At 45.1% G+C, this 25,937-nt stretch overlaps 1 protein-coding gene across 1 annotated transcript in view; it reads right to left on the bottom strand.

Moving 5' to 3' along the window:
- Positions 1-25,937, bottom strand: part of SH3PXD2A (SH3 and PX domains 2A) — a 262,339-nt gene that overhangs the window by 121,870 nt on the left and 114,532 nt on the right. Inside the window, exon 5 of the mRNA XM_067300208.1 lies at positions 19,833-19,924. Coding sequence (XP_067156309.1) covers positions 19,833-19,924 — 92 coding nt within the window. The remainder of the gene's footprint in view (positions 1-19,832; positions 19,925-25,937) is intronic.

Below are 25,937 nucleotides of genomic sequence, written 5' to 3' on the forward strand. Positions count from 1 at the left end.
ACCAACCCTGGAAAGCTGAACGCAAGAAACTCATCTCTAAATGCCGGCAATGGCTGCCCCGGCTCTAATGATTCCCTCGGAGGCTCTTCTGCATCTCGGCTAAGCACAGTTATACTGCATTACATTTATTCAGACCATATGTAATACACACAAGAGCCCATAAAAGCTTAAACAGCACAATAAACATTTGGAAAAGCACAGTGACCAGATTTACAGGGTCTGGATACCTGCCAACGTGACCCACCAGAATCCGATCCTTAAGTTTTTGTGTAAGCAGAAGACATACATACAGACACACTGAGAAATGTCCTGTTATGCTTGAGAAAAGATGAAAAGCCCCTGCAGTCCATCCCCAGCACTGGAATATGACAGCCTACCAGTGTTCCCGATTAGAGTTAGTTTAAATTGGGGCCAGAAAGGAGGCCTTGGCAAGGAGGAATTAATGTAGCACTACAAAACTTTATCCCAGAACACACAGTAAAACTGAGAAAGAGAGAAAGACGAAAAGATTTACATATTTAATTCCCATTAAAGGGGAGATGAGAACTGTGCTTTGCCAAATTCCAGGATACTTTTATGCTAATTGTCCTTCAGTGGATGATGTGGTACTTTCAATGCCACCTACCAGGCTGGAAGAGGGGCAATGGTGGCTTGACACAAGGGAAGAAGTGTAAAGTGACGGTGGATCCCAGGGGGTGTAAAACAGCAACATTTCGTCCCAAGAATCTGCAGCTTTAAAACCTTGAACTTTCACTAGTACAAAGCACTTTGGGATAGAGGAAGAGCAACACACTGGTAGGATGTAAAAGTTCCCCTAATTCCCAAGGTAAAGAGCAGTTTAAACTGTCTCAGTCTCCTGATTTCTTGGGCATTTTCTGACGCACTTTTTTCTGCTCTACTTTTAGTAACAATTATGGCTAAAACCATTACTTTGCGCGCTTACAGCCCCTTTCAGTTTGCAAAGATACTGCACAAGCAGGAATTAGTATAGCCACAAGTATCTGGTGCTCAAGAAAAACCCCAGGACTCCTGGCTACCTGTTTTGTGCTCTAAAATGCATCCAGGGTAGAACCTCATCTCCAGATTTAAACCAAAAGGAGAGAGATAAAAGAATAGCACACCACACTGCTTTTGGGAAACCTGCCTCTTTTGTTATGATAAAGGAAATGCAGCAACTGAATATTAAGGATTAGCTGGCAATACATGGAAAGGGTTGCCCACCTCCCACGCATAACTTCCCAGAAATGTTTCTACAAGCTTAAGATGAGCTGCTACATAAGTTATACAAAAGAGAGACTAAAGCCTGGCAACAGATTTACTTACATGAGGCTCAGTACATGAAGATGTCCTTGCGGTTAAAGAACCAGCTCAGAAGCACTGCTCAGCTTTGCTTATGAAAACACACAAAAAGGCTATTTGTGTTTATCTGCCGTTCTGGGAGGTGGGTTGTGCATTGCAGTGGAGAACAAAGGCTACATGCAACGTCACATTCTCGCACCCACTGGCACGGTCACGCTCAGCGACAGCTTTGCGTAGGACAAGGTCCATCACCAGCTCCAGTGGCCACAGAGGAAAAGAGAGTTGGGGGCTCTGCTCAAATTGCTGCACGTTATAAGCTGCTGAAAAGACCATGCATTCGGTGAATGCAAAACCCGGAGATGAGCCACAGAGCAATCAAGTGTCCTGCGGGAGGAAAAGATGCATTGCAGCAAGGGCCAGGATTGCGTGGGTAACGTAGCGCACACCAATGAAAAGTCTGACTAGCTCTTGAGGGGGAGGTCAGGCAGCTAAAGGTCTATCCGAGGCAGATGTGCTCACGTTGGCTCACAAATCAACAGGCGTCACAAGAGCTTGGGATGGGAAACACAGGACAGAGGGACCGGCAGGACACAACAACACCAGCAGGAAGGGCAACATGCTTTTGGCACATCCCTCTTCTACCTGCTTGGGGAGGCAACCCGCCACCAGGAAAGCTCTGCTCAAGCTCCAAACTACACAGCTGACTGACTGCTTGAGCAGCCCCAACTGAAACCTCCCTGTGCAAACAGCCCCCTGGCTGGGAAACACCTGCAACCTGAGGGCATCTCAAACACAAGCTGCCATCAGCCAACACAGCGGTAAAGGATACGGGGAATAAATGGCAGAGGAGGCAGCTGCAGTGGAGGGCAGAGGACATCAAGAGACACCTAGAGCTGCCTCTGGACAACGACTTGCAAATGGAATGATCTAGCCAAAAAGCAGGAATTTGGGACTAAAGGTCTTCGCTCTGGATGACTCTGTGAGTGTCACGAGGAGCTGAGTCTGCAGCACCACATGCACCCGTCTGCTGGGAGCTGCAATGCAGTGTCAACTCCTGAACAGTTTGCCCTGCCACAACAGGCTGCTCCCAGTGCTTCCAGAGATCTGCTTGAGGAAGAAGAGAGAGACCCAGGAAACCAGTTGCCCTCCTCCCTTCTTCCGTGCTCGCATTAATTTTTTCCAGAACTGCAATGGGGCAGAGTCTGTGCATGAAAGCAGCTGCCGCATCCACATCACGGCTACCCCCAGCCCAGCTCTCCGCAGGGTTTCATGTCCCAGCGTATGAGGCAGTGTGGTCCGGGCTTTGTGTCTCTTCTGCACTGGTATCTGATGTTCGCCTCAGCAGAGTGACGTTAGATGAGGTAATTTACCACAGTCTGGGGTAGGAAGCAATGGGGTGACTTAGATCTTGATTTAAAGATCCTCCTTTACATGTTTACAAGCGAGGAATGTATGTGTGCTTGGAGGAAAGGGGAGCCAGTGGTTGAAGCTTAGAATTTAATGGATCCTAGCCCCATTGTAACCTAGGGCAAACTACTTCATTGTCTCTTTGTCCCATTTTCCTCAAATATAACATTTTCAAAAAATCAATATGGAATTTGACCCACTCCTACAGTTCTGGGGACTCGTGTAGCAGTGAGTCAACCAGTTAGTGTGTTAGCGGTGCTAGCGAAGCCAAATAATGGAAAGTATGCTGATAGTCACAATATGAAACTAAAAGTCAGACCTTCTGGCTCCTGTTCCACGCTTTGTGACCTTCCAAAACCGCTTTAGTACTTCTGTTTCCCTAGTTCTAAAATAAAACCAGTTTTCCACAGTCAGACTGAGAGAACTGGTTCATGTTTGGGCTGTACTTCGAGGTCTACAGTGAGAGAGCTCTATAGAAGGGCAATGCAGTACTACTGCCCTTACTACTCCAGCATGGTTCGCATGATGCCTTCTTTTCAGTTTTATTCTTAGGAAGAATCCCTGGGAAGATTTTGGTCTCACTAAAAAAAGAAAAAAGATAGATTTAGGCAGCTGGGGACAAAAATAATCCCATTCCCATGTGTTTTGTGCTATTTAAAGGGACACAATACCTATTTTTGAAAAGACCAGCTCTCTCCAGTTTCAGAAGACAAACAACTGAAAAAAACAGCCTTAACATCATTTTCTGAAAGCTTTAGGTGTGTTTGAAATGAGCCAAAGCATGGGAGTGGGGGCGGAGGCATACCCTGTACGACAGAGCACAGCGACCCCTCCAGCACCACGTGAGGTGGAAAGAGGCTTTCTAACCGTTCTTTAGAGGAAGACCTCGGTTGCAAGCCACGGGCACAGCAGCACAGTATCTGGTGCACAGGGACAGCACTTGGTCCCACGTTCCTGCACTGTGTTCACTGTCTCTGGCTATGCTCAGCTGGAAACAAATGTGATGGCACGTATTCAGCATGAATCGCAATTTCACACAACATGCCAAATTCTCCTCTACTGAAGTATCTGGTGGTTGGACAGAAGCCACTGAGCTAATAATATTTATCTTTTGCAACAAACAACAGTTTAAAGCCCTAAGGGACTAGCAGGGATTTTAAGCCAATGAAGTACCTCTCTCAAGTGGTCCATGTATAAAACACTAGAGCTAAGCAGACTCTCACCTGTAACCTGTGCCATCCCATTTACTAAACTGAGACTGCATGAATGCAACTGAGGATGGCCCTTCACTCGACCAGGATCCCTGCTGGCAGACCTGGGGCTGGGGTGGAGAAGGAGGTCTGATTTAACCAACACAGGAGAGCTTTTCTCTGCAGCGCTGCACAGGGCATCTGCATGGTCTGAAGAAAGCTGGTTTCTCTCTGCCCTTCATATCATCCACAGACGGAGAGGTTCATTTAAAAGCAATGGTGGGAATTTGCCCCAAACAGCACAGGATAGAGTGGGAAAGTCTTGTTCAAAGATGTAACCAGAGGGAATGAAAGGGCAGGCCGAGAGGGGCTTGGGAATGAAGTAGTGGGCTGTTTCTCCTGCATTCCCAACGCACTCTCCAGGCCATCCAGGGAGCACGAAGCAGACAGGGAAAGCCATCTGCCTGGGTCCAGAGGCGCAAGGGCTGGCTGTGGGGAGAGCTGGAGCCAGACAGCAAGCAGATGGAGCAGGGACCGGGGAAGAGCAGGAGGAAGCAGCTGGGAATTTTGGGATTTCAGAGCACCTGGGAGACAGGGGCAGGCGCACTCCTAGTTCTGGCATGTCCTGACTCTTGCCCACTGCAACACTAACGTTCTCCTGGACTAAAACCTGGAGGGAATTTAGGCACGTACGTAACATGGAAAATCCCAAGCCACAGAGCCTAGAGTTAGTTTGGGTGTGTTTCAATCTAGGTGCTTTGCTTCGGGTCTATCTCAAACTCCAGCAGAAATGCTGGGTAAAGAATCAGCCCAGAGAAAGGCTGCCTTCAGCTTGTGCCAGCGCTGCCCAAACAGCTACTGACTTGCTCTAACAACCGGTGGGAGACCAGGGAGAGCTCTCTCACACACATAGCATCTTCTGTGGGAGATGCTCACCAAATCATCCACTGCTCTCTCATTTATCCCAAAGACTTAAAACGAAAGGCTTGGGTGAACTGCAGACAGGACAAGGCTGAACACAGAAGAGTAAACGCGCTTTTATTTGTCTATAATATTAATAGGCGCATTATGTAATTTCCTTGGCTTACTGATGCAACAACTCTGGTTACAAGACGGGATGGGATTTCCTTGAGGTCATTCCCCCAAACTGTGTGAGTTGTTATTTTCCTGGCTCACCCACAAACAGAGCGGTTTGCTTCTCTGAAACACTAATGTCCGACTGTTGAAAGGTTTTGCCAATCAAAACATTGTGGCCTTACCCCGTTTTAATAATCTAAGGCATCAATCTCCCCCTTAGCATTTGTTTGATGTGTTCTGCTCCCTGCTGAAATATCCCCTCCAGACCTCCCTGAGCTCATGCTCTGACTGAAGAGAGATGCCACGCATCAGGCCTGCAGCTTTCTCTATGAAGCATTTAACAGTGGAGGGTGGTAAAATGTATTTATTTTCATGTATTCAGGAAAGACCACATATTCCAGCCTCTTTTTTTTCCATCACTCAGAGTTGGGCCCGAGGCCAAAACGGTGCTGCTAAGCTTGTTTTCTATTTAAAACCTTCATTTTTATTAATAACCCTTTACAGCCTACACACCAGCACTGCGGGAGTTGCATTTCCGTGTTATGTCATCGTGAACCGTTATGTATTTAATTCCTGTACCCACAAACCCATATGGACATCATTAAACACGCACCGTACAGTATTAAAACTGTGTTCCATAAAGTGTGATTTAAAAAAAAAAAGACCTATGAAGTGCAGATTTTTTTTTTCCTAAGGTCATGGGAAAATGAAGAAGTAGGGGAGAGAGAAAAGGTTCAGTGGTGCTGTGGGTTAGCTCTGTGCCTGGAGACCAAAAATCCAGTCTGCCCTATCTGCCATGGAAGATTAATTACCCAGTAAACGTCAGGGCAGATATGACAAATTTCTGCTTGGCAGACCACAGAGACAACTGCTACAAAAATTACAGATTGCAAACCGGCACAAGACCTTGATGCTTTTATTTTCCCCAAATTAGGTTTCCATCGTTTGCCCTGAATGAGGTTGCCTGTAGTGGGATAAAAGAGCAGGTTTTCCCTTATTGCCAGGGGCTAGTTAATCAGAGACCACTAGCATACGGGAGGGTAGGCCCATGCCCCGAGCGTGCTGCACGCATGGTACCATAGGGTTTGCTCCCAGTTTCTGTCCCGACACCAGACTGGCTTGTCACGGCTGTGACCTATCAACTAACCCAGCACTTGGGGCAACTTCTGCAAAGTCAGCCAGGGCACGGTTCTCCTCAGCCACAGGGCTGGATCTCTCCATTCGGGATACCCCTTCCACCCCTCTATTACCTATTCTGCAGGACTGGGGATGAAAAGATACGGTAGAGTGTAAGTGATGGAACAAATCCATTAGACAGCAGATAAAGCCAACATACAGAGTACCAATGGGAGAAAAAAAAAAGAGTGTAGAAACGCTGGAGAAAGCAGGGCAGAACACATTGTGAGGGAAGAAAAAAATATCTGAGGGATGGAAGGAGAACAAAAAAACCCCAGAGACAGTTAAAAACAGCAGAAGAAAAGATATGCCAGCATAAGGCAGAGAAGCTGACGCAGTCAGGGACGCTAAGAAAGCAAAAGAAAGCAAGTGCCCCAGGAGCTGGCGTTTGGGAAGTCCACAGTGCCTAGATGCTTCAGGGCTTTGGAGCCTTTTCAAAGGTCTTCTGGAAAGCTGCCAGGACACTTCCATCCTTATTCACTATTGTAGTATATGCACCCTTTCCTATAGGGTACCTTCATAATCTTGTTACAGTAAAGGAAAAGAAAAGGGATAAGCGCATGTAAAACTAAGATTACTCTGGTCTCCCATCATCTGAAAGCCTTCAGCAACTCTTCCCCTGGCAGGGGCTTGGTTCCCCACTCCTGAAGCCCCACTTAGGCACGGGTCTGTTTGATCACCGAATTCCCTCTGAAGGGGAAGAAAGATAGCTGAAGTGAATGTGCCAAGGTGAAAAATGGTATCTGACAGGTTCTTATGGCAAATACAGCCACAAAAAGGTATTCTGAATAGACTTATGCTTCTTGTTTCGCCTCAGCGAGGCTGCATTCCCTCATGCGCAGATCATGAAGAGATTATATTGGTGTTCCCTCTACGTTACAGCTATACAGTTAGAGGTCTCCTCAAAGATACAGATATAGATATATACCTAACTGCTTTCAAGCCCTTTTTGGTTTTCTTTATGAAGTATTAGGAAAGCCTAAAAATTTTTCTCAGAAAAAGAACATCTAGGGCACACACAAATTGTCTGCGACACAAAACCTCTAAATGTTCAGGACAGTTGAGTCTCTAATGGTTTTGCTGCATGACGTCTGTGTTTAGGAGTCTCTGAGAAGAGCTGTTGCCTACCCTAAACCCTGGAGAACTGGTGACTCAGTTCAAGTTAAATTAATGTGTTGGCCCCAAAGCCTGTGTGTATGTACTCATATACACGTCAATCTTCAGGCAAGAGGGGAGAGAGGAGTTAACATTATTTGCAGAGGGGATTACTGATGAATGAACCTCCTTTATATCCCAGCCCTCTCCAGAATTTTTCATTCCCATCAAACAAACATACACGTGAATACACACACACACAAACACATGCACACACACGCAAATAACTCTGGGTGCATGTGTATTCCTGTTGGATTCAATACAGTTATTCACTGTGTAGAAAACTACCCACATGCATAAATGTTTGGAGGAGCAGGGCTACTCTCTGGATGAGGCTGACAGCAAGTTTAATGTTATCTAGTTACATGACTGGGGTTGAAATGTTTTTGACATGTGTCTCTGTAGGGCTGTGTCCTACTTCATTCAAAATCCAGAACTTACTTTGAAGTTTGGAAAATAAAGTCTTAAAAGAAGAAGCAGACATGAGTGGCAAAACTTCTTTAGGAAACTTGCAGAGGACCTTTAGGGCCCCAGGCTGTTAAATGCTCTATTTTGGGTCAATGCCCTCTTAAACTGATAGTCACGTCTTCTAGTTATGCAGTTCCTTGGCTTGTGATTGTATTTGAACTGAACATCTCTGAAACAGAAATAAGACTGAAGAGTTTTCTGAGCACAGATTAGGTTAGACAAAATCATGTCAGAAAGCAACATTTGTTTGTTAATGCCAAAAATTCTCTGCTTTCTGATATTATTCAATCTTCTTTCACACACATTATTTATCCTGCCAGAGATCAGGGCTTACCGGGCAGTAAACCAGGGCTCAGTAGTTTATACGCCTGTCAACAATGAAAAAATAAATAAAAAACACTTGTCATAAATGTGCATGGCCAAATTTTTCTAATTTATGGGTGTGTTGAATGACTGAGGCAAAAGCATATTCAAAAAAGCCTGAAGAGAAGGCAGATAAAAAAAAGGAAAGAAAAAAAGGTAGTAATTATATAATACACTGGGGACCAGTTGTCCATAAAATGAGGGGGAAAGGGACTCTCCTTACGATGCTTATTTCATCCCTTGCCTAATAATCCAAAAGCACCTAAGTTTCAAAGCATCGCATTTTTCATACTCTGGAAGCATCACAAAGCATCCTTCACCAGCCTGGCCTTTTGGCAGCTCTCCTGCTTCAAATGCAAACGCTACATCTAGAAAAGGCAAGAATCCTCCCTCTCCTGCCTGAAAGCCTCCTTTTATCTCCTGTCCTCTGCACAACTCCTACCTCTCGCAGCCACTCACTCTAACACACTACTTTATTGAAGAGATTCAAGGCTTTCTCCGAATCTGCTTAATGTCTGGCCCTGCTTAAAGCCCCTGCACGCCTCCAGAGCCTGCGTCCCCATCAGCGTGGGGCACCCTGCCGTCCTGCAGCGCAGCATCCCTAAAACCAGCCTCCCCACGCCGCACACACAGACGGCAGATACAGATGAGCACGAGAACGATAACAATGAAGATCAACAGAAGCTTATTTGTCAGGCCAGGAAAGACATGTATCTCATTAGCTGGTATTGCCTGTGCGATTCAGCCGCAGGGGCTTCCTCCTCCCCCCAGGGGATGACACTGATGCATCGTGAACATTAATAACGCTGTTAGCGCGTGCCCAACAGAGGCTTGCTTTGTGCATTGAGAGGACCCGGGAAACAATAAGATACTTTTCTACTGACCTCTTGTTGGAAGGGTTGAAAGCTGTCTGCAGGGATGGGAATTACTCTTGCAGCTTTCTCTAGTTGCCCCTGGCCCTTAGCTTCACTGTGAAGATGCGTATGAAGGTGAAGGAACCAATCGAGCTTCAACAAGATGCCTCAACGCCCCCGTTACTAGAGGGGCTATGGAGCGTATATACAAGCTTAAGGACCTTCCTAATTAGGACCACAGAAAAGGAAGTGCTTGGTTGTGTTCCCCACCTGCTTCCCCTAATTTGGGAGCCATACTGATAAACACCTCCACAGAAAACAGCCCTACACCCTACTTTATATTGCTAAATTCAGTATATCTGAAAGCATTCTCTGTACCTGGGCTGAAAATTCACTGCACCATCCCTAGTGTTACAGTGCAGCGGCTGGGCTTTTTCGCTGTGAGACACTCCTTGCTCTTCTTTTATTTAGTAACTATTCATAACGCCCAAATGGGTGTTGCACCAGAGGTTGCTCTTTAATATGTTTGTGAATCCTTTCACTGTTCACCTGATGTCAGCAGGTGAGTAAGGGATCGGCCACGTGACTAATGCTCTCCCAGAGCTGCCTGCTGAAAGAAGGCAGCATTTCAAATAGGCAGGACCGGACACACTGCAGCATGATGGCAGGGAGTGGAAGGAGAAGGAGAGAGAGAACAGGTTTTCAGAAAGAAAAAGTAGGAAGGATGGATTCCTTATAGAAATGGATTTCCTGAAGCGAGAAGCAGAGCTGCAGGAACATTGGGAAAGCAATTTGCTAGAGAGGAAGACAACAGTGAGGCAGATTTTAGACAAAGAGCCAACAAAGCTGCATTCAAGGAAAGCACGATATTCCTGGAGAAGAGGAAGAGAAGATTAGTCTGGAAAGCCATGGCCAGAAAGCAGAAGGTTGCCGTGGTCATGGCGAGAGATGGATGTGGCTTAGCCACAGTTTTCAGGAGTGGAGACACCACTGTTGATGGTTTGCAAAGAGAGGAATCACTACTCCTTGGCAGAGGGGATGGTGGCTGGTCGTCTCTCCAGAAGGTGCTGAGCAGAGCAAAGGCCAATCAAACTCCAGCCACGGAGCACCCAGAGGTCCAAACACTGCTGCAGAAGGGGTTGTCTGCAAAGACACCTCTTGGAGGCTGGCTGTCTCCAGACACACCTGCTCACTCTAACGCCATGCTGCTCAGCAGAGCAGGATTAAAATTATCTTAATTCTGGACTGGGGGACCCACATTTCAACAAGAACCCAGATCTTTATTTTTGGTAAAACATTTCTTTGAAAAGAAAACTCACTTTTTAGCCAGATTTAGCAGATAATCAACATTTCCACAGAATACTGCGTCCTGATAGAAATAACAAGATGAATTTCATCTTAAAATCCTCATGAACTCTAGGGCTCTAGCCAAGGTCCCTAGCAAGAGAGGACAATGTTGGTGAGGATCTAAACATTAAAAATTTGAGACTGGCATCCAAGGGGGAACAATAAAGATAGCAACAATAGTGAGCTGTGACAGATTCAAGTCTGTGATGAATTCTCTGGTATAAGTCATTCACACTTCATTCCCAGTACATTGGAGGGGAAAGAAGTATGTTTATCTTTTAGATATGGTACGCCTTCAGCCCTGCCATCGTAACCCCACAGTTGTTGCAATGGGTCTCTTTTCATAAGGCAAAATATACATTTTTTGGCCCCCAACATTCAACGTTTTCTTCTTCTTTTATATTTTTGAGCACTAGGTAGCTCAGGTTACTAGCGATTTTTTGTGGTGGTTCCCAAATGAGCCTGAACTGCTCTGATTTTTCAAACCCACAAGACTGTAATTGAAAGCAAATGTAATCAGACATATACAATGTTCTGAGGTTCACCACAGTGCATTGCAGTCAGCGTTACTGGAGTGGCTATTAAAACTTCTTGGAGCTGGGAAGCAAATACAGCTTGCAAGAATCCAGCAAATAACCAGCATTTATTAGATTAGGTTAAAGTATTGCAAAGCCACAGTCAATCCTCTATTCAGAACACATCTGAGGTCTGTTTAAATGAACATCTTTCCTGAGCTTAGGCCAATTGTTTTAAGAGCTGTGAATGGAAACAAGAAAAGAATTCTACTTTTAACACAACAAATTCTGCAATCATTAGATCAGCGTAAATCTAGAATAGTCCATTACTGTCAGTGGGGTTGTTCCAATCTAACTCTGGCATAACTGGGAAAAGAAAGTGGCCCAAAGACAAAAGGTATCTTTGAACCCAGACACACAGCTCTGGCTGGAGATAAGCAGTAGCAAATCCCTTCCATAAACCTCCTAAACAAAAATGCAAGCATTAAAAAGGGGGGAGGGGTTTAACTGAATTCCCACTGGCACTTGAGTCCGCACTTAAAAGCAGGTCTAGGGTTATCTGTGAAATTTCAATTAAATCAAAAGCTTTGATAACGTGATAAGTCACTCCAGAGTTTGGAGTCAAAACAGGTTGTTATTTGATCCTCCGCTTGTGTTTCTGGGAACAGCACGCATGAAAGACAGTCAGCTGCAGACAAGTCAAGAAGATGGAAAGGGTGGAAATGAATCTACCAAGAGATCACTGTGTCTACTACAGCCAGAGCCACCTGAGGTCTGGTATTTTTTATATGTCCTAAATCCTAGAGAAAGCAGCCCATTACCTCAAGAGACAGAAGGACAGAGCAAAACAGACCATCTTGGATGTGTGCAGCACCCCAGTGGACGGTTCCCTCACTGCCACAAATGCCTTTTCCTTCCAGGTTTGCTAAAAGCAAGATTTTAAACAGACACAGCACTGGGAGCTGAATGCAAAGTGAAATGCCAAACCCTATATATGTAACGAAATGGATTTCCAGTGCAAATTCTTCTGATGGCACGGCGTGAATGGATGAAGCCCAGCGTACCAAACACACGAAGTGTCTAACACGCTGTTAGGATACATCTAAGTCAGCCAGGAAGACCAGCTCGCCTCCTAACTCACAAGCACGTGGGCGAGGAGGTGGCCTCCAGAGTAACCTGACCTGCTTTACCTGTCGCTCGGTGCTCTTTAACGCTTCTTACCGTCTCTTCGATGGCACCTGCTGGACGCTAAGTGCAGTATCGGAGACTCTCAAAGTCCTTTTCACCAAGGAATATCATCTGTACTTTCCAATGTTTAAATAGAAACGTTCCACCTTAAATAAACGTGAAACGTCAAATCTGTCTGGTCTGTATTCAGCAGTATTATAAAACATTTTAAGCAACAGCCTTCCCTCATTTATATGTAGTACAGCATACAAGGCCTGATAAAACCCTATCAAATTCAATGGGATTACTTACATTGCCTCCAACCAGTTCAGAATTGCAAATCTGTTGCACATGTACCACACAAAACCACTCTTTTCATAACCATCAAGGCTACTCAGCTACAAGAGCATTAAAAAGAAAGGAACTCCCCAGAAAAGCAACGTCAAAACTACACAACAGTCAACAACAGGGAGCGCAGAGCACCGAAAAGTCCCATCTGACCCCCGGCGCCACGGGGGGATAACTCATCACCCAGGCAGCAAACACTCCATCGAGTACGTCTGTCCCCAGCACCCTCCTCCTCAGAGTGGAAAAAGATCTTCATTAAACAACAGTCCAGCAATATTAAGTATAGACACGGCAATGACAGGCTGGATTCTTCTCCATTACATAATTATATTTACAACACAAGCCACCTATTCTTGTTTTTCAGAGAAGTGACACACAGAGGACAAGGCTGGCTATATTCAGTTCAGCTACACCAGTGAAAAGAAAACTCCACCCCATCTCCTCCTGCCTGGCAGGTCATGAGTCAACGGTGACAGGAACCACAGTGCGAGCAATTAACCTGCTGGCAGGGGCTCACCGCGGAGCAAGAAATCAAGATACGATGAGGAAGTCCCCATCCCTCTTCCTCCCCTCACTTCCAGACTCATCCAGAAAGCGCAGAAACACCGGACACTTCTCTCCGGCGTGCACCTAAAGAACTCTTAAGCGTTCGCCAGTGTGGATAATTTAGCTCTATGGGCTGCCCCTATTCTGGGGCTTCGAACCAAACATATCAGCCTTTAAATGGAGACCTTCAGAAGACCCTGTTTCACTGGACCAAACATTTCTAGAAGTGAGCACGATAACCTCTGAATCCTGTTATTTTGGTTCTGCTCCAAACCCACCTCATTACCCCAGGTTTTCCCTATTGCCAAATGAATAAATTCATTCTTTTGCCTCCCTAACTGGTTTTAAATATTCAAGCACTAGCAGAGCAGGCTTTGCTGACAGGTTTTGGAAGCAATGTTTCTTCCAACGTTGCCTGATGATGTAAAAAAAATTATTTTTGTAACTGATCGTCTGCAGAATTACACTATGGAACAATGTTTCTTTACCAGGATCAAAAGTGCAAATAAAGCCCCTTAGCAAGTCTCCCAGACCATACATCTACAGCCACGCTGCAGATGGAGGCAGAAGGCACGAGTGCCCTTTCCAACACGACAAAATAAATCAGTGAGAGAAAAAGGAGCAGATTTCCAAATCCCTGCATTAACCACTAAACTCCACTTCTCTGGAAGGAAGGAATCCTATGGGTTAAGTTAAACATTAAGTAAACTATTACTTTCTAATCTACAAAATAGGCATTGGCAAATTATCAGCAGTGATTGTTCCTTTAGGATATGAGCAAAAATTGCTGGACAGGAAAAAGGCACTTGAGCCAAAGGGCCTGGCATTTAGTTTTTTCTAAAGTCAGCGTCTCCGCATTTCAAAACACCTCTTCAGTCCCAATTCTTCCATAGAAAAAAATATATATATTGTCTTAAATTAGTGCTCATAAACTGTAAAGGTTTGCTAACACCAACACTACTGTTGTGTTTGGTCCCAGCAAGGCAATTCCCTGTACCACTAATGAAGGTGAAGCGCGTTCGCACTGCTCTGATCTCGCTTACATGCCGATGAATTTGGAACAACTCTGGTGCCCTCAGCCTTGCTTCAGGGTGAGCGAGAACAGGATCCATCCTGTGTCCGTGACAGCACAACACATCAAACCCCGCAGCACGGTCATAAGCAATCCAGGCAAAAGCTATTTCTGTACACTTGGCTGCCAGTCCCAAGTGTGAGCAAATTAAACTATCTTTGCTCCTCTCAGGCCTGTGTCCTTTCATAGTCAGATCTGCAAAGCATGAGCAAAACCAAATGCGATGTTCAAGACCTCTTGCTGTACAGTAGCAGCAATAATGTATGCTATTCCAACTACCATTCTTCCACATCTTTTTTTGTGGTTGCTGAGCCTATTTCACTTAACATGCATCCTGTTTTCCCCCAGGTTTATTGTTTGATATTTATCTACGTATAATTCCACTTTCCATTTACTGGCCCCATAATAAAAAGATTCAAATCTTCCCCCAGGAAAGCTGCATTATTTGCTTGTATCACTAATGCTGCAGCCAGTAACAAACTTCAATATCCTCCATATGATATTCCAAACCAAATCTTTTACATGTTGTAAACCAAAGGGGAAAGTCCCATGTGAAACTAAAAGAGGCCCACTGAAATCAATGGCAGCTGGATGACTAATTAGGAGTAACCATGCAAGTCTCTTGGCAAATCTGGCCCTAACAGGTTATTGCATCCTTAGCTACCTAAACCTCCATGAAGGTGAAGTCATTTTTTGAAAATATTAACCTTTTCTTCCTTTCAGGACAGTGGGTCTTAACTGTCTTATCCTGGTATAATCTTTTACCAGAGCTTCTCCTGCTTTCCTATTTTACAATTTACTTCCCAGACCATAAATAACATAAAAATAAAACTTTAATCTTTTTCTGGTTTTGCATTTCTTAGGGAAATTAATTTCCATTCTGCATCCCTCAAGTTGAATGAATTTCCCTAATAAAATGTGTACGTGGAGCATTCACAATACCACCTCCAAATGCAGACTTTAATACCGACTGTCATAAAACGGTAGTGCCTAAATTCCTAAATGATGTGAAAACTATCTGTCCTGTAAGTCCCGTAAGAAAGAGTGAAAGCAAAACAAAGAATGACAGATTTCCTCACAGCATATCTGTTCAGAGAGTCAGCTGTCAAATATGTCAGGAAACTTAATTCTAAATGGATCGAATATAAGAAAATTCATTAGCACAGTATCAAACAAAAATCAGAATAGAGAGAGAGAGTCTACAGATGAAAGACTTTTACTAACACAAAATTATAACAGAAGTATCACATTCCTCCTCTATCAAAAGGTGATTAGGTTCTCATGACAGGGCAGATCAAAGTACATTTGGGGTACAGTATTTAAACACAGTCATGCTCATGGATAAAAAAAAGTGAATTAGGGAACTGTGCTTTAGCACTGGTGGACTCATAGACTAAAATATGCTTCCTTAACATGGTTGCTGAAGTACTCTGGCAATTTCTTTACAGATTCCTAATTAGAAATTTGTAATATGTGAAGAATAAAGGGAGAATCCACCTTGCATTTTACATTAACTGGCTGACATCCTCGTATCTGAGTGATACACTAATATTTATGTGTTGCAGATATGATCAGTACAGCTCATGCCTCGGGACCACAATAAAGCATTTCTGAGCTTTATTAAAGGGATCTTCATCATTAAGTCCAATTTCTGCATCAATCCTCATAATATTACATAGTCTAGTTAGTAATTTTCCTCGTTTTCCTGGATTTGCATACTGCTTGAAAACCCCTTTATGTTTGTCACGGGAAAATATTCCCAGGTAAGAAACACTGCTTTAAAGTCAGTTGTTATTGTTACTATTGGTGGTTTAAAACAGAAACCTCTTGTTTGAGCCTGCATGAATTTCTGAGGTAGAGTACTAGGGAACTGAATCCTTGGCTTTTGGTCTGCTTTCTGTACTGGATCCAGACCCAGAAAAAAAGTGACCTCTCATACAAACAGTCTGGATGTGATATTTTGAAGCAAATAGCAAAAAAGCCCTAAAAAGCAGTACACCATATGCAATGTCTAATTGATTAATCCTACTCCTTGGGTATTTCTGTTATTTTTAGTAAAAAACAATCATTAAGAAAATGATTCCTGAGTTTTTGTTTGTTGACCATGAGCCCTGGCCTGACCTCAGCCTTGAATCCAAATCCCCAGTAGAAGCCTGAAATTAATCTACCCTGGCTTAGTTATTAGTAATTATAATTATTAACAGAAGCCACCAGTTGTAAATGAATGGCTTTCAGCGACATCACGCTTTACCTTAGAACAATGGAAAAACAAAAATGCACTTTCTTCTTACTATACAGTAACTTTTCCTGTAACGATACACGGTCTGGTCCTTGAAAGGGCACGGCAAAAGTCGCAGGTCCAGCCATTTGCCTATATACATATACATTTGCTCAAACCTTTACATTCCACAAATTACAAACCTAAACAGTTGAAAACTGCTCCTTTCCTGCCCGAGTTCGCGGCTTGCAGCTTGCTTTCTCCCCACCTCACCGAGAGAGCGGGCCGAGAGCAGCAAAGCCTCCAGCCGCCGGGCGAACGCAGGGACGGAGCTCCAAACCCTGCTGGGCACGTCAGGAGGAGACATGCAGGGGCAGAGCCAGGAGACGGGCAGCCGGTCCCAATGCCGGGATTTCTTGTGACGTTTCCCCGTCCCTTGCCTCCAAGCTGCTCTAGAAGGAAGAGGTTTAACGGAGCTGAAGGGAAAACCTTCTGCCTGCTGTCGCAGGACTCGAAAGCTCGGACCGTCACCACAACAGGAAACCCGAGGAGTGAATCCAACCGAACAAACTGGCCTGATATAGCAGTGCTGGGAAATCCCATCTTTTATTACGGCTGTACTGCATGCAGCTCAGCACTGCTGGAAAGCAGAGCACCGAGCTCAGCAGTAGTAGGAAACCACCCGGTAGGGAGCCGCCTGCACGCCAAGCAAGGCATAACCCAGCGCGGACAAGAAGCACAACCAGGGACGGGGCAAGGGTAGGGCAGATGGAGAGTCAGAAACAACAGCTTGGGAAAACATTTGAAAAAGTGCTGAGAGGCTAAAGGGAAACACCAGTTGCTTTTAAGACAGCAGGGACAGAAGTGAAGGGCACATATTTATAACTGGATTACTGTAGTAATAGGCAAATTATTGCATGTGCATCATAGCAAGTCATGGATCAGCAATTAAGCGCACGAACACCTCTTAGCACATCCCAGCTGGCTTGTACATGCATCCTGCCTTGAAGTTGAAGCTTCCATGTTTTTCTAACTGGGAGCATGTACTCGGTCACCGCTCAGCTGACACACAGTAACTTAATGGACTGTCTGAACTCAAAAAACCAAATGGCCATGGGATTAAGGTTACACTCCTGGAAATTAATTAATTAAACTCTCAGTCAGGCTTTGCCTTGCAAGGCTGGGTTTCTGCGGTAAAACGGAGCAGGTAATTGGGTAATGAAAGACCTTGTCATCGTGCACAAGGGAAGACATGAAGGCGGCACAAGCAACCCAGCTCTGCCATCCCCTGATGGGCGGCTTCCTTCCTCACATTGCAATATTTGCTCTCTTTTAACACGGCCAGTCGAATGCCATGTCGATACCAGTCCATCAATATATGAACAATCTTTGCACTGAGGCCTAAAAAAGGCAGCAGAAGAAAAAGATAAAATAATTACGGCGATGTTCTCTGGTCATTTGTGTTCTTTTGTGCGGCGACTGCTGAGGCTCAGAGTCTCGCTGGAGGTGTCCTTCGCCTGGACCCTACGCAGTGGTCCAGCGAGCCTCAGACATCCTCCCTTCCCCCTCAGCTCACAAAAGAAAAACACTAAGATGTTTCCATTGGCTTTTACATCATCTTTTTGTAGAGACTAATCTTCAGTTTCAACAATACATCTTTTGTGAAGCGCTCCCAGCAGAAACCTTAGACACCTTCCCTAAGATCTGTTTGCTTACAGAAGACGAGGTAGGATTTGTTTAAACCCAGCTAGATTAATGTCTTGCAGACATTAGTGAAGTGAGATTTAATCAGGTTATTTCTCTACATTTTCCAGGGAAATAAATCACACTTATTACTAGGTTGGAATAAGATGCAAGGCTTGAGCTGAGAAAATTTAGTCTTTTTTGTTTTTCCTTGCGGGGAGAGAAAGGATAAATTGAAAATAGCTGCAAGGGCTGTTGAACAGTGAGCTCAGCAAAAGTCCCTCGACAACTCGTAGGAGGGAAAAGACAAAGAAAGGCATAATATAATGGTTAGTGCCAGCCCGGCTACGAGCCTCGGTCCCCATTCCCTGCCTTGCAGAGCTCCAGTCCTGAATATACAGGCCTAATACTGTGGGCTCCGTATGGTACAGAAAGCAGACAGGAGTGCTAAAGAGTTTAAAGTAGATTCATGAGGTCTGTTTGAGATCCCCCAGGTGACCTTCCCTGTAACCTCGGGATCTTACTCCTCTCCTGGGTATCTGTTTCTGTCTGAGACTCGGGGATGTCTCCCAGCATCAGATGGGTGTTCTGGGATCAAGCAACCTTCACAAACCTTCTTATAGTCCTTAAATGACAACTGTCATGGTCAGCAGGTTCCCTGAATGTGGACGTATCCTGCTGCAGTTGTTTCTCAGCTTGCAATATCAATTTAACAGTGAACATGCAATTATACTTTCTCTGCTCACCCTAGATATTTTTATAAAACAAGCCTGTCTAGGAAAAAAAAAGAGCTGCTCTTTTTGCAGACCTTTGATTTTAAAGCTGCTCTTCTTATTATTCAAAAACAAAAAAGACTTTCCTTTCAGCTGTGCTAACAGTGCTCCCATTAGTTCAAATTTTAATATATACCCTTGTACAAAACAGTATACGTGTAAGAGAGAAAGTTTGAAACTTCAAAGTGCAAACATCCTCTCCTCTACACCAGTGCAGGAACTACAGGGCTGACTCGCAGACAGCTGAAGTCAATATCAATCCTTCTGCTAACTACAGGTTCTACATGTGCTAAAGTGGCCAAAAACCCAAAGCAATGTTATATCCATTTCCCCTTATCCAACTTGCTGTGCAAACAGTGGTGAAACCAAATTACAGTAACACAATCTGCAATCAAGTTTCAAAGCACGCAGCAAAGCAGCACAAAACACAATGGGACCAAATCGAAATCTTATTGCGGAGCACAATAAAATATATCCTGTTCCGCATGAAGGAGAAAAGGAAATATCAGGCAAGGCAGCACTGTTGCTCGTAAATACCCCCTTGCCAATGCTTTCCCCGGATAAATTAGTTCTCTGAACCCTGACTGTATCAGTGTGAATCAGACTGTCTATTCCAAGGTAAAAGTCATGACTCTGTTTTATTTTCAATGGGAACGTCTTTCCCAGCCTTTTCTTAGCTTCCTGCTTATAAAGAATAGACTCTCCAGAGACGATTTTGGACCTGGACCACAATCTTGCTCCCGTCAGATAACTAAGTATCTCTGGGCAGGAGTACATTTAAAGAAGCAGCTGGTAATTATTAGCTGAGTGCTCACTGGCAGGATTTCCCCCTGCTGCTGAGCCAATGCTTTGGGGAACTAAATGGCTCTTTGGTGATAATTACCAGGTAAAATCCACAAGCCAGGGGAGGTTCCCTCATTACAACCATCAGCGAGAAACAATACGAAAGAGGATGGAGGATGGCTGAGAGGTGTGTCTGAGGGTTCCCTTGGCTCCCTTGTCCTCCCCATATCCAACAGGGTTATACATAGCTGCATGGGCATTTTTTAGGTAGGCTGAAAGCTACAGAATTTCTTCCCACACCTACAGTGTCAATGAAACCAAATGACCTTCAGCTTCTTTCTGTCTAATCAAAAAGAACTGAGCAGCATTGGAAATCCAGCACGGCACTTACTCTTTTGGAGGGTTAAGGTCTTCCGGGCGAGCCTCGAAGAACCTGAAGACTTCATCACACTGTGAAATGTGAGGAGGAAGCCTAACCAGTGCCTGCGAAAGAAGGAGGGAGAAGCAGTTAGAAAATCAAGTTATAAACATGGCCTTGAACATCTGAATTACAATGCAAAGGCAGGCAGAGCTGTCTTGACAGGGGGAAGGAAATAAAGAGGGGAAGTATCACACCTGGCTACTTACTAAGAAAGGGAATCACAAGTGTTGACTGCAAATGAATTTTTACTGAATTAGACAAGTGATGGTACCTAGAGTCAGCTAAAGTAATTTTTTTTGCCATGTGTAGAAGAGCAATATTTGGTCCGCATGTGCAAATACATTATATTGAGCAGATAAGTGCTCTGTGGCAGAGCCGGTCTCTGCGACATGTGTTTTTACAGCACCTCAAACAATGCAGCTGGGGCTTATAGGCTCTATTTCAATACACACAAATTCTAATAACGAAAATCTACAGACTCAACACCCGCTAATGCAACAGATTAACATGCTCCAAAAGGCTTTCCTTTAAGCACTGTCAACAGAAAAAGCAGAGCTTGCAAAAAAAACCCCAAACTACAATACGCTCCTAAGTCCATAGGAAAGGAAGTTTGATTAATTGCCTGCGAGGAACGGCGCAGGGGCTACTTCTGCCCAGCGAGCGCTTCGCTGCAGCGCATCGCGGCCAACAGCGGTCGCGCTCCCCGCAGGGCTCAGATACGCCGCGCTCGCGGCACTCAGCGACAGCGAGCGCGACCTGCGAAGCCAGCGCCTCGCGCTGAAGCGTGCCGGAGGGCGAGCCTGCGGACCGAGGAGACGGCGCGCCGGGCGAAGCGCGGGAACGCGCCCAGAACTGGCCGCTCAGACTGCAGAGCCGGCGCTGCCAGGAGAGGCCGAGCGGCCGCCCACGAGGAGCCGGGGGGCGGCTCTGCGTGACACGATTCGGAGATTTACTCGAGAAATGAACAGCAGGAGAGGGCAAGAGGCCTGGAGTTAACCTCCTCCGGCGCTAAGTTATGTTGAAAATAGGCCACAGGAGTGGTTAAACATAGACCAAGCTTCTTAGAGGTGCTGTAAACCTGTTTGACAAAATGAGATTGTCTGGCTCTTTTACTAGTTGAAAGTAGGACAAACAATCTTGAAAGACAGATGAGAAGCTGCACCAGAGCTAAATGAAGGTGCGTTAGGGCGAACTGGTTATACTAACCCGCGAGACATCTGATTTATTTTGGTCAGACACACATAAGAAGGCCCAGTCGAAGCACCGAGGCAGGACAGGGCAGTTTGTAAACCTCACTGTTTTGTTTCAACCCAGCTTGAGAAGCGGTGGAGTTTGTTTCCAAGACCGCTCCTGCATGGGGACATGAAGGAGAACAGCTGAAAAATGAAAAAATCCTGGTCTGAAACAGCAAGTCTCCAGTGCCAGATGGCAGGGTCCTGTTCCAAGGTGGCCCAAAATTCAAAGCTGAGTGCTTCCAGACCTATAGTTCTGCCTTCCCTGGTTGAGGGACGTTACATAAATGGGGGGAAATTTCATTTGATATCAGCAGGCTTATGAAGAACGAGGCACTGACCTTCGGTCACGTGCAGCATTATAGAGCAGAAAAAAATATCTCGCAATAAGGAAGAAGCATCAGATGCAGAAGCCTGGAAATAGCCTGGCAGGTCCAAGCGCCAGCAGCGTGCTTACAGGCACCGCTGGTTCCTACACGAACGCAGGATGAAACATAGCAGATGGAAAACTAAAGTGCTTTATTCTGAATGAAAGATGCCCTCGTCCCCACTGCTATCCACTCAATCTTGCTATCTTGCCTAAAAACCTAACAAAGGTGTGAGCTGTCTGCCCTTATTCTTACTGTGTATAAATACATGCATCCAGCTGGCAAATCAGGAACACTGGGAAGTGAGTAACTGCCCGGGAATAGCAACAATTATGGCATGTTGAAAGAGAAAGAGAAATGCCTGGCCAGCACAGACATACCAACGTCACGGGCAACATTAAAGCAGGCTTTATTCAGCCGCATGGCGAGCAGGAGACAGGCTTGTGCAGGGCTGGGAGGCCGTCTCGCAGACAGCCTTTGGGGCTGAGATGTAGTGATGGCTCTATTACTCACACCCCTCTCACTTTGGGCAAGTTACTTAACCTCTTTCCGTCAAATTCAGCAGGGAAATGTCTTCAGTTACCCATTAACGATACTGAGCACGAACACTTACCTAATCTGCAGAGAGGTTACAAGTCTCAGCTATTTAACATCTACAGTGTGTTTTGAAACCTCTAAGGGCTTGATCTTGTGCAGTCCATGGGGAAACAGCAAGCACTGTAAATGATACGTATCGTCGCTAGAGGAACATGAACACCCAAGTTACATGTATCGCAGGCAGGTCTTGGACATCAGACACCTTCTCTAAGAATTGTCACTTCCTACATGTTGCAGGTGTCCAACCTTCCTAGAAACCAGGCTGCAGATGTCAATACTGAATTGGAGCGCAGAGTGGGTTTCCAATGACATAGCAGCACAAATCCTACCAACCTGCCATGTAGATTTGGGTTTCTAAACCCATGGAAGCTTTAGAAAATCCTGCCCCATGAATCAGTGGTCCTGTGCTTGAAAATCTCCAAGCATATCCTGCTGGGCTGAAGGTGGATAATTGAAAAGCACCTCGGTGACTCCAGGCTTTCACAGGCAGGGAGCAGTGGATAAAAATCCACCCGCTGAAGCTGTCTCCACACCCAGCCATCCACCTCAGCCACCCCACGGACACGGTGGCCCTGGGGCAGGGCTGGCTCCTCTGCTGCTGAATCACCTCCCAAAGTGCTGCAATTTTCAGCCCAGCACACAGCACTGAAATGAAATCCACCCGATATATACTTGTCATTGCATGTCTTTCCGGGAGCTCAGGAGTAATGTCTGGAGCCTGTCAACTTTTATTCATTTTTGTTAATGAACAAGCCTCTAAAAACGGTAAGAAAGGCTAAGAAAGTGCAAAGAGAGTGTAAAATGAGGTAGAATCAGTCTATTGATTTTGGAGAGTGGCAAGCGGCAGCAATGTTGTTTTGAAAATCAAACCTCTCTTCAGCAAACACACAGCATCCACCCATTAGCAAGCCAAATCCAGTGCAGTTCCAGACAGTGAACAAAAAGTGCATTGAGGAGACAAGCGACACTCTGCTGTCACTGCGCAAGGGGAAAAAGCAAGTTTCTAGCATTTACAGGAAAATGGTTTCAGGGCAGAGCTACAACAGCCTGAAGGCAAGACTGCAGGGCCAAGGAAAGAAGGGAAAAGAAAAAGAAGAAAACAGATGGTGAAAGGATGAAAAGGACAGGGAAGTGACATTCTTCCCGGGACTTGGAAAGCAGAGGTAAATATACACAGCTACAAAGAACAAGTGTCCAGAAACAGCAAGGAATTTGCACAGGAAAGGTGAGAGATAAAAAAGGCCAGCAAGCAGAATTCAGCCTTGCACAATTGCCGAGTATTATCAGTAACAGCCTGTTTATTTGCTCAGCATGCAAAGGCAGACGTGCACTGCGCAGACCTCACACGCTCCTCGGGAGATAGGCTTTTGTGTGTTTTTTCAGCCCATAGTGATGTTTCTCTCTACATTACAGGTTTGAGAAAATCTCGCAGAGGACTGGGTGTTATGGAAGGTTACTGGACCAGTTGTAATACAGGGGTGCTAGCGATCAGTCCTCAGCGCTGGGAACGTGCTGCTATTCGCACAGCGCCGGCTCACCTGCAGGCAGGCTGCCGCACGTCGTGCGTGGTGCGCAGAGCAACGCAGAGCACCAGGCCCAGGCAGGGGTTCGTGGCTTAAGGTTACGTGAACTGCCAACGGCTTCGTGGAAATACATGACAGCTAGAAGGCGTCACAAAATATATGCAGATGGATTTAAAACCCTGCATGTGCTTGTAGGTATACGTTGACAGCTGTGTGTTGCATTTATGCAGACACATTTACAAAAAGCGGACACAGATATATTCATACAGGGATATACAGTGTGCGTGTAGGTGTGTGTATACATATGCAGAGAGTGATATTCACCCCACTGAACTTTATGTGTCTAACTTTGGAGACTGGTCACACTCCTCTAGTCAACTTCTATAGTCACTAGAGAAAGACCAGCACCTTCAGTGGGCAGTTTATCCACCCCATTGCAGACATTTAGCTTTGGACAGGGTGAATCACTCGCTGTCTCTCTCCGCAGCCTGGTGAGGGAGTCCAGATACGCAGCTCTTAGATCCCTGATGTTCACTGAGGTTAATCCCAGCTCTGCACACAAATATACAGACAGTTGACAGAACTACATGGTTATGATTCCCTTTCATTTCATTTTAAATATCCCGTTCTCAACTGCTTATCATTTTAGTTAACTTTAACCATTTGTGCCAGATGGTTGGGAACAGCCATGAATCCAGCAAGGGAGAAGATGCAGTTACAACAGTTCATTTCTCAGAACAGAAAAATAAACTGTTTTAACTATGTAAAAACAATTTCTATTCCCATTTTGTTGAGAGCCTCAAGTAACTCCAAGCTTGAGCCCAAAGAATTGAAATTTGGAGGTTGGATGGCAAACACTGACAGGCAGAGACTTGGATGAAGAGTGCGAATAGTGGCTCAGACTGTGAAAAGAGGGGAAGGAATAAATAAAGAGCTGAGTGGAGGAGGAAAAGCGGGTGCAGAGCTTTTCAAACTTGGAAATAACTGGGACATAGCAGGACCTCTGACATGAAAGGAACATGAGGCACCAGAAGATGAGGCCCTACTCTAGGTACTGAGGGGAGTATTGCAAATAATTAACTCTCATTACAGCAGCTAGTCTAAATGTATCAGGATTCCGAAATGTATATAAAAATGACAGATAAAGTTTGAAAGTTTTTCATTTAAATATTTTCATTCTTTACCAGTACTATTGTTCCACTTTCATTCAGCACTAGCTTAGTTGTACAATGGATATAAACATAAACGTTTGTGTATCTGTCTTGACAGGTTCAAGGATTAAAACTTGAAAGTGAGGCAGGACCTAGAGACCAAAGGGAGGTAATTATGTTTTGCTTTTTGAAGTGTGATCTCTCAAACTGCGGACATCACTAATAAAAGACTGACCAGTATTTCCTGGCACTGATGTGACTTGCTCATCATCTAATTTTTATTTAGGTTCTGTACATGTGGGTACTTAAGCCTCACTTTAGAAAAGCCCTTAAGCATCTACTTAAAGCCACCTCCAGTTGGGACAGCATAAAGGCATGTGATGAATTTAAGTAAGTATTTATGACAGTGGCATTTTACGTACTTGAGAATCCCTCTGAACTAAGATGCTTCCCTCAGTCAGGACCTAAATGCATGAAGGTGCAAGTCTGCAAACGCTGCTCTGAGTCTTCAAGGAGGGTTGAGTAAGGAGAGTGTGGTGGCTTTGGGAACCACTGACCTGAGAGGTCTTCCTTGAACACAGGACAGTACATATTGGACACGCACACACCAGAGATGTGTTTGGGGCATCAAACCCTTATTAAATAAAATGCCCCTGGCAAGGCAAGACTATAAAGTTGCTCTTTCTTTCACATTGGCAAAAGCTAAAAAATTAAGAAAACCAGCCCCCATGAGCCCAGAAGACCTTAAATCACACTAAGCTAATTCCAAGCCTACAGTTAAGAGGGAAATCATCCAGAGATATCAATTCCAGTGGGCAGTACATATTTACAGGTAAAACTCAGTCTGTTTGGTAACTCACTCAGGTTACCAGTAAGGACACCCAGACCCCATACTTTTATGTTTACAGATGAGAAAAGCCCTGGAAATCTTTCCCTGTATGCTCCACTCCTCTGTTTTTCATTGCAGCTTCAAAGCTTCTTATGGCCTGAGCAAAACCACCAGCCTAATTAACTCTGTGATGCTATTTCTCTAAGCTGGTATAAAGCAGTGAAGAATCACACAGGCTTGAGGGGTCCGGAGGCCCCTGCTATGGGGTGCAGAGGGCTCACGTGCTTGATGGCTGATACAGCACATTTTGCAGACCTCGCGGTACTGCCGATTCTCCCCACAAACACTCATCGGAGGGCCTTCGCCTGACCCTCA

This window comes from Apteryx mantelli, chromosome 7 (genome assembly GCF_036417845.1).
Source record: "Apteryx mantelli isolate bAptMan1 chromosome 7, bAptMan1.hap1, whole genome shotgun sequence".
Classification (NCBI taxonomy): Eukaryota; Metazoa; Chordata; class Aves; order Apterygiformes; family Apterygidae; genus Apteryx; species Apteryx mantelli.